The sequence below is a fragment of the Quercus lobata genome, chromosome 3 (genome assembly GCF_001633185.2).
Source record: "Quercus lobata isolate SW786 chromosome 3, ValleyOak3.0 Primary Assembly, whole genome shotgun sequence".
Taxonomy (NCBI): Eukaryota; Viridiplantae; Streptophyta; class Magnoliopsida; order Fagales; family Fagaceae; genus Quercus; species Quercus lobata.
In genome coordinates this window covers 6,131,636-6,148,291 of record NC_044906.1, presented here as the reverse complement: position 1 = coordinate 6,148,291, position 16,656 = coordinate 6,131,636, and the positions used below count along the sequence as shown (strand labels likewise).

The following is a 16,656-nucleotide window of genomic DNA, read 5'->3' as shown; positions in this document are numbered from 1 at the left end:
ACAGTATTCGGTTCGGTGAAACCGAGTCTGTTTCAACTTTTGTTCTAGAAGGAAAAAATATAAACAAATTCTCTTCCAACTTTCAAACTTTCAAAGCATCATCACACAGCTATTGTCGCGTTCACGTTGCATCTTAGATGTTTCTTGAGAAACCAAAAATAATTGTTTGAACTTTCTAAGTAATAGATACTCCTTTGTCCTAAAGCATATAAAACACTGTATGCAACATTTTTTTTCCTGGTCTTATCTTCCATGTTTGGACATTCTCAACGTCGTACACTTGGACAATGGGCCTAATACTAACCAGATTACAAGCGGGTTTATTTTCCTATATCTATTTCCACCCCTTTACAGGTTGGGTCAGCCCATCATGATTTGTTTCTTGATTGTCTATTTTGCCTCTGTTTAGGAAGCGCGTTTTGTGCATTTTTCAGAAGAATTGTTTTTTTTATTTTTTATTTTTAGGTCCTGTATATTGTTTACGAGACTTACAAGTATGGAATTTAGCAACTTTTTCTTTAAAATTGGGTCACACGGCACTATTCACACGTTTAAAAATTATTTTGCTATAGTGTTTTCAGTTTTCAGCAATAAGCGGTATCCAAACGGAATTTTTATGTTTTTTCCCCCTTCTTTTTAACATATGTATTAATATGGAAAATATTTAAGCATATATATAATATTTAAACACCACCAAAGGGACTAAAATCACTCATGAAAAGTTTGAGTCATGCTACATGCCTACATCGATAATATTTTTACAATAAATATTAGGTGAAAATTTGTTATTGGTTTTCATCTAAATCCACTATTGAAATTATTTTATTTATTTATTATTATCTACTACTAACATTTTGACACCCCTTTTGTTGTAAAAATATTGTCTATAGCTTTATTTTTAAAGTTTAGGTACTATGTACTTTTACCTTATAAATTATTTAGATCCTAAAACACCCACAATAGTTTTTAAAAAAATATATGTAATATAATTGGAGCTTGAAAAGATAAACATAATATCTCAAATATACTAACTTATTAATAGTTTAAATTTTTTATTAGAATATGGTCTTTTTTATTTTATTTTAATGAAAGATGATTTTATACTTCTTATTACACTATAGCGATTACATACGACATCTCTTGCACATTAGGGTGAGTTCCTCACTTGTGGGGTCTACTCCCATATAAGAGGGATGTTGCATATAATTTTACACAAAATAATAAATTTTGAATGCCACATTTTGGAAATTTTTTTTTTGATCATTGATTTGTCACTTAGATATAGTGAATAAAATGTTTAAAAAAATGGATGGGTTAATGTGTGCCCTTAAGACCCTAAAAAAAGAATATTTTCAAAAAGTGAGAGAAATAAATGAGGAAGCGACATTTAAACTGCTTTTACTAAACACTCGCTTTTTAAAAAAGTCAAGTTTCATACATCACTTTTTGAAACCATCACTTTTTTCAAAAAAAAAAAAAACAGTATAAAAAAATTGAACCAAACTCACTCTTAAGATAGTTAGACATCTTTGGGCAATGGGCTTTCGTTGAGTCTTAGTCTAAACAAGACCTTTTGCTGAATTTGAGAACTTAGTTTATTTAGTTTCGTTCGTTTTTGCTAAGAATTATTATTATTATTTGTTGATAATACCAAACCTTCATTAAACAAAGCAAAATAGTTAAGACATCTTTGGGCAATGGGCTTTTGTTGAGTATTAGTCTAAACAAGACCTTTTGCTGAATTTGAGAACTTAGTTTATTTAGTTTCATTCGTTTTTGCTAAGAATTATTATTATTATTTGTTGATAATACTAAACTTTCATTAAACAAATCAAAATGCAGTCCTTTCTCCGAGCATCCCATAGAGTCCCCAGGAGGGAGGAATTTAATGAGCATTAATTTTATAAGAGAAATTATAAAAATCCTATTTTCCTTAGAACCCGCTTATTATGATGGGGAAATTAAACCAATCATAACTTGCCTTGCACCAACCACATTTAGCATTTAGGAGCTTTTGTGGGCTTTGGGAGTGTGTCAAGCTCACATATGTAATTCCTCGATACACTCTCTTACGATTTACAAAAAGCACGGAGTTGAATGTTTTAAGGACTATTGCCCAACTTGGTGAAGTTAAATTTTAAGTTCGAGAGCCCAAGTAATCAAAGGAAGATGGATGCGCGAAGTCCAATAATCCAACAATTAACACGAAATGAGCTAACTAGAACTCACAACAATGCAAATAATAGGTAGCTTGAGAAAACCTAGATAATATTATTTGTAAACCTCTTTTATACAATTTTTTTAAATATATTTATTATATACATTTTTTTTATAAAATATTTATTATATATGCTTATTCTGCGTAAATGTTAAAGAAGAATTAATTGAAAGCACTATGAAAGTGTGGACAAAAGGCCCAAAATTGTCACAAAAACATTGGTCAGTCAAAAACACACACAGAGAGAGAGATTCGACAGAGGAGAAAAGCCTTGATGCGAACTCCTCACATTAGGGTAAGCCTTGGTGAAGTTAAATTATTAGGTTCGAAGCCCAAGTAATTAGAGAGACGGATGCACAAAGCCCAATATGCATAAGTGCTAAATGCTAATCGGGTCCTAGGACTTTATGTACTTGGCCCACCTTTCATCTAGGGTAGCATTAGCATTTACATTATTGTGTTATTATTTATTTTTATTGCTTTAAGCCTGAATCTAACAAGATCTACGCTCCAACGACTAACACGAGGTGACACACAAAAAGGAATCCAACAATATGTAATATTAATGATATATATTTTTTACAAGAGAATATTTTTTTTTTTTTTGGGCTAGAAGTGCTATGTCTACAATATATTTACAACAAATTGTAAATAGTTAGTTGTTATAAGTTTAAATTTGAACCTATCACTGAAATTATTTTTTTGCTCTACTAATAACAACCCGTAATAACCTGCCATTTAAGATTTATTGTGAAAGTGTTATAAAAATATTGTGATTATATCATTTTTTTTTTTTTTTTGAGTTCATCAAAATTTTTTTTTGAGATATATATTTTTTTGACAGGAATGAGATAGAAATATTGATGATATATGGATGATAGATTTGCCCAAGAAGTCCCAAAAACTAAACATATACTATACAGCATGAAAAAGCCTAGATAATATATATATATATTTTTTTTTTTGCTGAATGCCTGGATAATATTATTGGTAAACCTCTTTTATACATCTTTTTTATATATTTATTTATTATATACTTATTCTGCGTAAATGTTAAGAAGAATTGATTGAAAAGCAATAGAACCGCGGATGCACTGGCTAGGACAGGAAGTGCAATGCAAGAGGACTATGTTGTTTTTGATATCTCCCCATCTGATGAGATTTCATCTTTTGTGTATTCTGATGTAAATGGGGAGAACTTTTGTAGGCTTATTGCCACTAATTTAGCCATTTTGTCCTCTTAGTTTAATGAAATTTCCGTTTAACAAAAAAAAGAAAAAGAAAAAAAGAAAGATTGAAAAGCACTATGAAAGTGTGGACAAAAGGCCCAAAATTGTCACAAACACATTGGTCAGTCAAAAACACAGAGAGAGAGAGAGAGAGAGAGAGAGAGCGATTTGACAAAAGGCCTTGATGCGAACTCCTCACATGGAATGATGGAATGGCCTTCTCTCTTCTCCTGTCCCTCAAAACCACTGCACTATCCCTCGCTCTCATCTCCACACTCCTCTTCTTCCTCCTCAAATCCCAACCTCACACCTCTTCTTTTCCCACAATCCCCACCAGATCCCTTCTCACAAAACCAACCACATCACCACCACCACCACCACCACCTTGCTCCAAATCCCACTCCAACACTTTCCTAAACTACTCTTGCCTCTTCACCCAAAACCCATTTCTCTCCATCCCTTCTCTCTCCCTCCTCATCCTCCTCTTCTTCTATATCCTCATCAAAACCGCCCAAGACCACTTCTCCATCGTAACTACCAAACTAACTAACCAACTGAATCTCTCCCCAACTATTGGTGCTGTTACTCTTTTGGCCTTAGGCAATGGCGCCCCCGATGTCTTCGCATCGGTCGCGGCGGTCCGAGGAGGCCAGTACCGAACTGGGTTCGGAGCAATACTCTCTGCGGGGACCTTTGTCTCTGCTTTCGTTGTTGGTTTCGTGGCAATCTACGCCGCACCCTTTTCGTTGAACCCTGTGACTTTTGTGAGGGACGTGTTGTTTTACTTGGTGGCGGCATTGTTTTTGTTCTACGTGTATCTTAGTGCCGAGATTTTTCTGTGGCAGGCTGTTGGGTTTGTTGGGTTTTATGTGTTTTTTGTTGGGATTGTGTTTTGGATGGATTTTGGATTGGGTGGAGGGAGGAGGAAGGTTGGGGCTGAGGTGGGTTTGGTTGGGGAAGGTGAGGTGGAGAAGGGTTTGGTTGAACAAGACTGCGAGATCGGAGAGGTTTCGAGGAATTTGGAGGAAGTGAAGCCAAGGTTCGGGTTCTGTCGAGCTCTTGGAATGGTACGTTTGAGATGAGACTTTGTGTTTTTGTTGGAATGCTTTTAAAGTTTATGTTTGTTTTTGGTGTACTATGTGTGTACTAGTTTATTTGCCTCGAGAATGAGCTTAATTTAGTAATCATGTGTCAATTGGAAAGTAGTTTTGGAGAATTAGATCGGATTTTATAATCTATATAGCTACATCCTGACGAACTTGATGCCAATTGTGTTTTATATTATTCATGTTATAGGCATTTCTTGTATCCATAAGAAAAGACTTGAACTTGAATTGGATTTTTGCTTTTTTTTTTTTTGGTTGTTAATCTTATAATTTGTTTACTTATGATGCTGTTTAGCACAATGCTTCCATAGTTCCACTAGGAAATCTCTTCAGGGTAGTCGTTTCATTTTCCTCCTCTTTTTAGTAGCTTGAGTGCAATAAGCACTTTATTGCTGTGTATGTAATCTTGCAATGCTATTAAAATAGAGAAAAAACTGTTTAACTGCTTGTTTACTTGAAATACAAATGATTGAAAATGATCTGAATCTTATAGTTTCTCACTCTCAACAATTACACGTGTGTATACATACATATATAATTACCTTTGTATAAATTTCAAATGACAATGATATATATATTAGGGTTGATTATCCAAACCAAAGTCTACCCCATTATATCAGATCATATAGGTGAGCATTTGTAATTCTCCTAAAGCCAAAGGTTGAATCATACTGTAGAATTTTGGGTTTTCTATGTATAAGGGTCATAGAAAAAATGCAGTGTCGGTTTACTTATGGATTGGCATAACATATGGTTGGTTGTGCAATATAAATTGTAAAAGCTAGTTCTATAGATGAGGTAAAGAAGAATCAGAGTTTTATAGCTAGGATTTTTTGCTTGATCTTGGAGGATTAGACAAGTTCCAAGGAAAGAATACAGCTTGTAAGGAGTTTTTGAGAAAGGTGTATGCAGATGTCCTAGATATACCAAGCTTGACCAGGTAGATGGAAGGGATGTTAATACTTAAAATTATTGATACTAGGAATATTACACGTGGGTAGCTGTCTCGTAAACTGGATCATGGAGCAATATTAATCTGCATTGATGTTGATCCAGTGGAAACTGTTGAATGCTATTGTATTTTTTGAGTACTGTTTGTTGGAAGTGTAGAATGACATTCTGTTAAATGTTGATAATGATCAATTAAGCTAAATACATTAATGACTCTTGGGTTTTTGTGTAATGTGTATGTCAATAATGATCAACAATGCTAAATGCCTATTTGAGAGAGCTAATAGAGTAAGGTGTACTAGTTGAATAAAATTGAAGAAATGGTTTCTATGTGCTTGTTCAACATATTGGTCTTGAAATGTTATTGGGGTCTTCTGATCAGTAACCTAGCTTACCTTTTCTTTGGTACTAAATTTAGTTGCATACCTGCTTTTGATATATAGACTAGATCAATGAGATGAAGGTCATCAAAGAAACGCCGACAATCTACCGAAAATTCCACCCTAAAATACCTGAATGAAAGAAGCAAAAAATTGATAAAAGAAAATGCTAGCAATTTGGAACTAGAAAAGTAGAACTGTGGGCATTATTATTACTTCTCTTCAATTCTCCTTGAACTGGGAGATACCATGAAAGTGTATGTTCAATTTCAAATTGTTTTATTTTACAGGAATCAATTGGAAGTAGATTTCTTCAATTTGTATTTACTTTATTTTTTATTTAAATTGTATATGCAGATCTCAAAAGCATGGGAACTTCCAGTCATGTTTCTATTAAAGCTCACTATTCCTCAAACCACACCTTCAGAATGGAGCAGGTTCTATGCATCAGCCAATATTGTTCTTTGCCCCCTAGCTCTTTTATATGCTTGCAATTCATTCATGCCATTTGATCATCCAATTGTTTTTCTCCTTCCCCAAACCCATTTCCCTCTCTGGTTTATATTACTATTTGCTAGCTCCTCGCTTGCAGTGCTTCACTTCATAATAGAAAAAGAGCCCCCAAAAACTGAGCAGATACCTGTGCTGCTCATAGCATTTGTCATGAGTGTGTTTTGGATATCCACTATTGCTGGGGAATTGCTGAACTGCCTTGAAGCACTTGGATCACTTCTTGAATTGCCGCCAGCACTTCTTGGGCTCACAGTACTTGCATGGGGAAATTCAGTGGGGGATCTAGTTGCAGATGTGGCAGTTGCCAAAGCTGGTCAGCCTGCAATGGCCATGGCTGGCTGCTTTGCTGGGCCAATGTTTAACATGCTTGTTGGGCTTGGAACAGCTTTGGTGATACAAACTGCCGATGTTTATCCAAATGCTTATGAGCTCCATTTTCATTTGGGAATTGTGACTGCATTTGTCTTCCTGTTACTGAGCTTGATGGGGTCTCTACTGGTGATTATTTGGTACAGATTCCGGGTGCCTAGGTTTTGGGGGTTTTGTCTTGTTGGTCTGTATATTCTTTTTATGGCCGTTAGCTTAATAATTGCCAAGTTTTCTGGGTGAATTGTCTGAGATATGACCGATAGAGTATGTCGATAAATGCCAACTAATGTGAGAGGATGCAGCTGCTACCTCTTGGGTATCTGCTTGGTAAACTAGGATTGCAGCTAAAGAGGAAGAATGGAAGGATCGAGTAGACTGCAAATTGAAGATAGGTAGAGGTTATAGGTCGGATTAATTTTTTTAATTAATTTTTTTCCATTACATAGATTAGATGATTCTTTTTGCATTGACTACCAAATCTTTTTATGATTATATCAGAATTATCCTTGTCCACTTGTAATATGAAAATATCTATGTATTAAATCTTTTGTCACATATATACCATTATTGCAGTCACTTGCCTGTACCTTCATGCTCATCTGAGTATGCCTTGGTTGGCTTTTCAAACTAGTCAGTATTAGAAGTTTCCCTAAGATATGTTCATCAGCTTATTAATTACTGTGTTTATATTTACCATTTGTTTTTTTTTTTTTTTTAAATAAAAAAAATCCTTTGTTTTTCTTTATCCTCTGAAGTCTAAAACTATGGACAACGGCAGCCATTAGCATCAACCAATGGTCCAAAAGTTTCCCTTGTACCAAAGAATGTTTATTTGGAGTGTGTTTTGGCCCCCAACTTATTTATATTTTGCCTTTTTGGCCTCTGTTTTTATTTTTTGCAAATAATCTAACTTCTAGAGATTATTTTTTATTTTATTTTATTTTTTTTATCACACATTTAAAATAGTAAAAGTTATCAAAAACTATATCATTTCATAAACACTATTCAAATATGCTGTTCCCAAATGCACTCCTAGAATAAATCTGATAATTTTCTTAAATTTCGTAGCAACCTTCTTTTATGTCTTACGATAATATAGTAAAGGAAATTAAAAAAATTTGACAAAATTTTAAAACACTTTGATAGGTACCCAAAAAGTTGTGATAAACCCAATTGCTAGAGGTATTCAAAATTATACATCAGATAATTAATTAATATATATATTTTTATAAATATAATTAATTAACATTTTTTCAAATGAGTAAGTAATCATTACTAATTAGTATTTGTGACCAAATAGTTGCTATATATATATATTTTTTAGAGATAGTTTTAACTAATGACATCCGCTCCTGATCATTATTATTTATTATCAGACTAAGACACTAATTAATTTTGGTGTAGGCGGATATCGAACCCCAGATATCTTGTTTGACTATAATAGATTTTACCAGTTGAGCTAATTAAAAATCACACAAATATTTAAATGCTGACTAGGTTGTTTTTTCAAAAGATTCGTGCCCTCCCAATGAAATTTCCAAGTTAAGAGGTTATTGACACTTTGCCCTCTAAAATAAAACAAGCTTGACCATTGTTATACATCTTACAAATCTCCACACACTTGTGAAGATGATTTTTTACACTATGTAACTCATTTCCGTTATAGGCACTATGTAACTCATTCATACTCATTTTCGTTTCATGTTTGGGTGTTAATTTGTGGTTAGCAACTCTTACAAATGGGAACAACACTGCTACTTGGTGAAAAAATACATTTTGGTGCAGCAATCACAAGCTGACACTTGAGCATGCTGTGGATTTGGAGGTGAAATAGGCGTGTCCCTAGAAATTTTTTTCTCTGATAGCACAAAAGGAAATCTGGACCTTACTAAGGCTCCAAATACTAATAGTCTACAAAATACAGAGGCCCGATCAGCCCAGCTTTAGCTGTTGCTAGGATCAATTCATTAACCAAAAAACTTACTATGTATAAGCCTACAGTGTTCCATTGTTTCATGTCTTCCGATAGTATTGAATCTTTCCAGTTCACCAGTTGGTTTTCCTGCTATTATTTCACTTACCTGCTTGTCCTTGGTCTGTAGTTGGTCAGGATTATCATACTAGTGAAACCTTGAGCTTTTGCTTGGTGAATAGCTTCCCTTGCTGCCAGCATTGTTGAGTGCTTTGGATTTGGGTCTTTACTGGAATGACACCCTTTAAACACTTCTTTTCCCTCCCTGTATCATGCTAAGTACGCTATTCCTCCTCGTTCCAGCTTTTTTCTGCTATGGCCTTCTGTCAGTAGAAGAATCTGCTGGTCTTGCTGGATTTTCTTGGGCAATGGTCATTTTGGATTGGTATTGAGTCACTGAGTGATTCCTGTCTTCCCTGTTGATGTAGGCTCTCTGTTGTACCTGTCAATCAAAATGTTACCAGCCATTAGTATTTCATGAGGGTTTGGTACCTTACCTTCAAATAGGGGTTAGTTTCTGCATTTCCATATTGTCTAGAGTCATAGCAATGGTGCTGTCAAAGCTGGGGTTGAGGTTTTTATACTGCCTTCATGTTCTGCAGCCAATGTTCAAGCCAGTGATGGATATAACTAGGCTGCAAAATATCTGGACACTATTTCTGTTACTATGTTCCTTTTTTTTTTTGCCTGAAACTATGTTCCTTTTTTGTTAGCAAGATTTCACAGGCAAGGCATATTGCAACAAACCAAATGATGACTTTCTTTCATTAATTCTGCTTTTCCTTTGCATTAATGCCCTTCCATATTTTATTATGTGCCCATTTTAGTTTGGATTAGGATCAATTAGACTAGTTTGGATTAGGATTAGTTTTATTAATAGATTGTTAGATTAGATTTCTTTTGAATTTAAATGTAATCTTTATCTTATAAAGCCACTATTTATTTGGCTTGATGTTGAATAATAAAGCAGGTTTGGAGTTTGGACTCCCTTGAAGTAGTCCATAAGTTTTGGTTCCTTGAAGCAACCAATAAAAAATTGGGTACGCATCATATTTAGAGATTAGGAGAGAGATAGAGAAATGATAAAGACATCCGAATATGCAAATGAAATAATACAACTAAAGGAGAGATACCTTACATTAAACACCACAAAAGAAATTGAACAAAAACGATGCAGAAAAGACATATTTCAAAAAATATCATAATAGGACCTTGATATATTTCCTCATTCAAATTTTTGACCAAGATATTCTAGTATCCCTGGTTGGACTGTCCAAATTCATTGAACACACTGAAGCCAATCCCACTGAGTATGCGGAGCACACCTCCTTTGGACACTGGCAACTGGCTTGAGCTCCACACAAACATATGCAGCTCCTTGCTACTAAAGCCCTCTTTCTCTTGCGATTGTTGTTGTTGCTAAGTTTTCGTGCTTTTAGTAATAGTTGACGAGAAGTACTCCAAGTTGGGTATAGAGTATGGCACAATAGTCTGCGTAGGATGAAACTTGGACCTCGGAGATGAGATAGTTTGAGCCGTTGGTGCACAATTCTCTTTGAAATTTGGCGGCCTCTAGATTGGACCTCTTCATAGTTGTCATGGAAGATACTAGAATTCCGAGGAGGAGGAGGAGGAATAGAACACCTGCATTCTACATGGACTCCCATCCTTTTAACAAAAGGAGTAGATTTTCTGGGTGCAAAAGATGGGAAAAATATTTCACAAGACAGCTTAACTTGGTTTCGATAGCCTAGCTTCAAGTCTTGAAATTGCTTCTGCAATGAGCTTTGAGGTTTGCAAAAAAACCAAAGATGGTCAAAGCTATTTTTGAATAAGATTCCTCTTTTGAATGTTTGCCTACTACCATTGATGGAAATGTCAACACGATAACAATAATCACTATAATCATCCTCCATTCCAAAAGCAAGACATAGACCAAATGTGGGAAATTCTGGACCAATCCAGAATGATATGGACTTTCCGACACTTTGATGGTTGAACCAATTTGGAATGTCATGTCCGGGTAGTATAATTTCATATTCATCATCTCCTTGGGATATTTTTCTAGATAACTGTGGATCCATTGATATGTTGCTTCTGACACCTAAACATGGTATATTTGGTGGAAGTCCTAAAATTTCTCCAAACTGCATTGAATTAGCAAATTCAAGAAATTACAACTTAGCAAATCTAGTCATGTATTTGTGAAGGTAACAAAATTGGTTTCTTGATAACTTTAAGAGAGAGAGAGAGAGAGAGATGGAGAGAGAGAAACCTGAAGGAACAATTTGCTTGATGATTGTGAAGTCAGCGAGTGGCAGTTTGATATAAGTACTTTTATTATACTTTTTGGAAGCCTTGGAATTTCCTGAAGTTCATTGCACCTTTCAATGAAAAGCATACGCAATCTCTCAAATTTGCCAAAGAATTTTGGAAGGGTAACAACATTGCAATCGGTGATGTATAAACTTTCCAATGAGAAGGGGCAAAAAGAAGTCAATATAAAATCTATTTCCGAGCGAATTTTAAAGAAATTAAGAGATAGATAATTCAAGCTCGGAAAAACATATTTGGGAAAGTCTTCATAAGACTTGCATGGTGGTTGTATATCATTCTCGATGTCCTTTGGAAATATGACATCTCCATAAAGAGAGAGCCTTTCAATATGTTGTAATTTATAAATGCTACTTGGAAGATGTACCAAATGGTTTCCGAGGAGTAAGCTCTTAAGTCCAATGAGATTCCCAAATGATGAAGGAAATTCACAAATACCAGTTGGGTGTAGTGCTAACTTGCCTAAACATTTCATTTCTTGAGAAATATCTGGGAACTTCTTAAGGCTTGAGCAGCCAGTAAGAGTCAAAGATGAAAGAGATTTCATCATGAGACAACTTGGAAGAATTCGAAGTTTAGTGCAATTGTTGAGTTCCCATACTTCAAGCTTTTCAAGATGCCCAACAGAGTCATGAACCTCAACTAAATTCGTACAATACCTAAGATCCAATTCTTTTATGTTTGGGGCCTTTGATAAGTCAGGTAATTTCCTAATGTATTTACACCAACTGAAATTTACATATTTCAAGGTTTCGGAAGAAAATATCTGTAGAAGAAAAAAAAAATTAGAATATAGTTTTAAAAAGTAATAATTTATAAATATTATTAATAACCATACCTGCTTGAATTTTTTCTGTAATCGGCTGCCCGACATGTTGAGTGCAACCAATTTCTTAGGACAAAAATTGGTTGGCAATGAAGAAAATGGATATCCAGGCCAATCAAGAAACCTTAATTCATTGGGAAGATATTCAAGGTGTCCAGAGCTATGTAGATTACGAATTATAAGTAATCTGAGATTTTTCATCTTAAGAAATTGCTCCTTCAATTGTACCTTCATTGGTTTAGGTGGGCACAACATTATGCCTTGAATTTTATCTGACCCCTAGTTGGACAAAGCAAAAAGTGAATCACATTACACAATAGAATTAAAAAAAAGAAAAAAAAGAAATTACTAAAAGGAAAATATGGAGAAGAAACTGAATACATCTACCATGTGAAGAAAATGGAGAAAGTGAATCAAAACAGATAATACCTTATTTTCAATTAGTAGGTCAAGACCATCCTTATAAAACCATAGCCTGCTACGTTTTCTAGGCTTCCGTGGTGATTCTTGTCGAACAATTTCCCTACCCATTTGTTGTAGCAAGTCTTGCATCGACAATTTATTGTGTTGATCAATAGTCACAAGACACTTATCAATAAGTTTTGGAATACCAGATACTGGGTATAAATCACAGGTTTCCAGTATATCCACAACATAATCCATGTAATGTCCATTGAAGAAACATGCAATATCGAGGAAAATATCCCTTTCAGTTTCGTCTAATCCTTCATGACTTATTTTCAATATTTTTTGAATATCTTTATTAGGAAAATTTTCATACTCATATGATGAATTTTTCCATTTGGGTTTTTTTCTTCCATGCAAATCAGCACCCATTATTGTTAAAGCTAATGGAAGGCCTTCGGCATTACGTATTACTTGGTTTGCAAGTTCCAAATAATCTTCCTTGGGTTCGTTTCTCTTGAAAGCATATTGATTAAAGAGTTCAAAAGCTTCATGTTCATTTAATCCCTTTACCTCATAGGTTGAAAGACCATTTCCAAAAGTAGCTAGCAAGTGCTTATCTCTTGTTGTTATAATAATTCTACTTCCAGAAGCAAACCAATCACATCTTCCAAGCAATTTTTCTATCTGGTCTAATTCATCCACACCATCAAGAATTACAAGAACCCTTTTGCCACAAAGAGTTTCATTTATCATGTTGATTCCTCTAGATATGCTGCCCACCTTCAAATTCTTATTCCCTAAGATATCAAAAAGAAGTGTCTCTTGCAGTTGGATTATGCCTTCATTTGTCTCTGACTTCTCTCTAATGTTCTCTAGAAAGCTTCTTCCATCAAAGAGATAAAAAATCCTATTATAAATAGCTTTTGCGATTGTGGTTTTACCGACTCCACCAAGGCCATATATCCCTACCATGCGAACATCATTTGATTCTATATCTAAAAGTAATTCTATGGCCTTTGCTCGAGAATTTATTCCCACTGGATATTTAGCAACAAATAATGGCATACGATATAATTTTGAATTTGATACCTCTTCGACAATTCCTTGGATAAATTCGAATTCAGTACAACTGCCATTCATTGAAAATTAATAGCATGTAATGAGTTAGATTATAAAAAGGAAATAAGAGTATAAACTAAATTCAAGATGTTTAGTTTGTACATTACAACTAAAGTATCACTAATTAAAGTAAGGGACATGTAACTCATAAATTGAATAACTATAATTTTATTAGGATGTTTTTTGGGCACTTAGCAATTTAGTTGTCACACTCCAACCTAACGAGTGGACTAGGCACGTGAAAGCAGCCACACTTATAAAGTTGTCACTATACAAGCATTCAACGCCTTTTTATAGAGTAGTAACTATCCTCAAAGAACTATCACATCAAACTAAATTCAATTGCTAGAACAATCTCCAAAGTAACAACGAAAACAAAAATCCAAAATCTCAGGTGCATAAAATATTAAAATTTTACAAGAAATATAATAATTTAATAATCTTGACAAGATTATTAAATGTGTCGTGTTAGGGTTAATTTTTATTGTTAAATTTTTACAAGATTACAAGTTATGTTATGATTTAGCAACTTTGACAAGATTTCAAGAAACAACTTATGACTCTAGGAAGGGATAGGTTCCCTAACCTAGGGTTTAAATATTATAACATAGTAGTGGCAATTTGTGTTGGTGGATCATGTCAAAGTGGAGGTATTATATTACAAAATGAGTTAACCCTAACACAACACATTTAATAATCTTGTCAAAGTTGCTAAATAATAATATAACTTGTTTGTTAAATGAGTTGAGACCACACAATTTATGTAGCATGTTTAATAAATAATTCGTGTTGAGTTGACATAGACACAACCCATTTCAACCCACTTAAAGAATATGACTCAAACTAGGGGTGGCAATTCGTGTTCTCACGTCGAGTTCGTGTCGTGTTAACTCATGCGTATCTGACTATATGAGTCAACACTAATCCGACATGTTTATTAAACGAGTCAAGATTCCTCAACCCTAACATGACCTATTTATTTAACGGGTCAGTCGTGTCGGCCTGTTTATCTGATTTTATCAAAATAAAGAAAAAAATTTATGAAAAACAAACAAATAAATATTTTAAATATAAAATTCAGAACTAATGAGTAATCGCATCACAAATAATCATTGAAAACTAAAACATATCTCAATATTTCAAATAATCAATCACAATATGTCAAAGAAAAAAAACCATAACAACTAATAAGTTTATATACTTAGGACTTGAAGGGTATATTGGTAAAATTTCATTTAATTAAACAGGTCAGACGAGTCAAACGGGCTCCATAGATTGAACACTAACCCGACCCGTTTATCAAACGAGTCCGTCGTGTCAAGTCGAATATGACACAAACATATTAAGCCTCAACATATAAGCTACTAATTTCGTGTCGAGTTCGTGGGTCGTGTCCGATTTTGCCACCCCTAACTCAAACTGACTAACATATTTTATATTTGTAAGCATATAAACTATATTTTAGGCAAAAAGGTTAGGGGTTTTCGAATTTCAGTGATGAATTTATCAATATAAAAATTAAAATTATTTTAATTACTCAATTGTATATTTAAAATTTAAACTTATACTGGATAAAAATGAAATTTATTTTTATAGGTTAAACGGGTTTGTGTCCAAATGGAACTTGTCTTGACACGAATAATGAATCTAGTCATTTTAAGTTGACTGCGTGATGCAAGAGTATAGGGATGGGTAATAGATTGTGTGGCAACCATGTAAGCAACATGTGTCATTTTGTGTATGTCTCTAATCATCATTTTTTAAAAATTATTCATTCAAAATCATTCATGGGGTCTTGTCATTTTGTGTGTGCAACAAGTGTCTTTTGATTAAGAAAATTATTTGCAAGTTTGTGTTGCTTTGGAATTGAGTAATTCCTCCTCACAATCAAGAGTCGCATTGAGTGGCATATGTAAGTTACTTCTGCTCCCCCTATTGAGTAGCATCCTGAGACTATCATTTTTTTCGTTGGTTGAATCTTTGGTTTAACCAACACAACAAGTTATAACCTACATCATCATTGTGGGTCAAACAAGTCAACATAGAATTGACTCATTTATTAATTATGTAAAAAATGGATGATCTATTTTGATATGAACCCATTTACACTAAACACTAACCCATAAAAAAACTTGTTGGATTAGTGAGCCATGTCAAATATTCCCACCTCAATTACAAAGACCAGTGTCAAAATTACTAAGTCCTCTCCTACCAAAAAAAAGTCCTGTTGTCTTTTTCCTTTGGAACCGGGTATCATAATCTCCCCCAGTTATAAGATTTAGTCCTCTAAATTCATCTCAAAGTGAACCAAGCCACTAGGCTTCTGTTGCGCATGGACACTAATGCTACCATTTGTGATTGTCTATAAGATTTTCCTAGTATCGTAAAAGAACTACTAAATTACCAAAACTTCTTTGGATACATATAATTCCGGTCTAAGTAGTTCTTTTATATTCCTTCCATAATGAATGAAAATATCAGTGCCTATTCTGTCAAAATATCCCAAATAATGTGATAATTATCAATCACTATTCTCTAATTGCTCAAAAGTTAAAACTTAAAAGTGATCTCCAAAATTATAATGAAAAAAAAAAAAAAAAAAAAATTCATGATTTCAACGTTCATCATATAAATCACTAAACTCTGATAGCCATTTAACTCTATACCTCAATATTAAGTAATGCTTTCATTCTTTCACGAGTTCAAACTAGTTCACATGCATGTGCATGTTTTTCCTTCCTCAAAGTGCGTAAAAGGAAATTTTCAAGATGACCGTAGAGAATCAACTAAGCACTAACATTGTGTCCATGTCATAGAATACCTTGGTAATACCTCAATCATGTAATCTATCATTTGCGATTAGAATAAATAAGATAACCTAATAATAAGTTCTTTTATTTCTATCTTTAACCTATAACTAATTACCTTCTTAGAAAAATATGATGACAAAAACAAAAATTACTTTCATAATTTGTCAAAACTTAGGGGAAACAAAGAAGAAGAAGAAGCAAATTAATAATTAGGGCCGGGTAGTTGTTTAACAATAATCTAGTGGTCATTCCAAAACTATTAAAACTCTTAAAAGCAAAAAGTAATCAGTAGATACATACTTGTGCTTGTAATGCCAACCAGAAATATTGGCCACTTCATATAAAGCATTCCTCCACCTTTGTACCTTCTCAGCATCCTTAAATTTTTCTTCATGTTTAGCGAGTGCTTCCCCGAACTTTC

At 34.0% G+C, this 16,656-nt stretch overlaps 2 protein-coding genes across 2 annotated transcripts; one reads left to right on the top strand and one right to left on the bottom strand.

Moving 5' to 3' along the window:
• Positions 1-3,563: 3,563 nt before the first annotated feature.
• LOC115978814 (cation/calcium exchanger 5-like) lies at positions 3,564-7,323 on the top strand. The gene is made up of 2 exons (XM_031100688.1): positions 3,564-4,514; positions 6,242-7,323. Exons 1-2 carry the CDS (start codon positions 3,660-3,662, stop codon positions 7,004-7,006), a joined length of 1,620 nt encoding a protein of 539 aa, XP_030956548.1. The 5' UTR covers positions 3,564-3,659; the 3' UTR covers positions 7,007-7,323.
• Positions 7,324-9,051: 1,728 nt separating this feature from the next.
• LOC115980193 (disease resistance protein RPP2B-like) lies at positions 9,052-13,278 on the bottom strand. The gene is made up of 6 exons (XM_031102471.1): positions 12,328-13,278; positions 11,911-12,177; positions 11,014-11,838; positions 10,603-10,885; positions 9,236-9,255; positions 9,052-9,180 (listed from the first exon to the last, which is right to left on the bottom strand). Exons 1-6 carry the CDS (start codon positions 13,276-13,278, stop codon positions 9,052-9,054), a joined length of 2,475 nt encoding a protein of 824 aa, XP_030958331.1.
• Between the last annotated feature and the right edge of the window lie 3,378 nt (positions 13,279-16,656).

Excerpts from the sequence above, each read along its gene's own strand:
- LOC115978814 (XM_031100688.1), top strand. The coding sequence starts at position 3,660 with ATGGCCTTCTCTCTTCTCCTGTCCCTCAAAACCACTGCACTATCCCTC. Across the intron at positions 4,515-6,241 it reads TCTGTCGAGCTCTTGGAATG|ATCTCAAAAGCATGGGAACT; the intron begins GTACGTTTGAGA and ends TTGTATATGCAG.
- LOC115980193 (XM_031102471.1), bottom strand. The coding sequence starts at position 13,278 with ATGGTAGGGATATATGGCCTTGGTGGAGTCGGTAAAACCACAATCGCA. Across the intron at positions 12,178-12,327 it reads ACCTACTAATTGAAAATAAG|GGGTCAGATAAAATTCAAGG; the intron begins GTATTATCTGTT and ends TTGTCCAACTAG. Across the intron at positions 9,181-9,235 it reads AAACTAACCCCTATTTGAAG|GTACAACAGAGAGCCTACAT; the intron begins GTAAGGTACCAA and ends TTTGATTGACAG.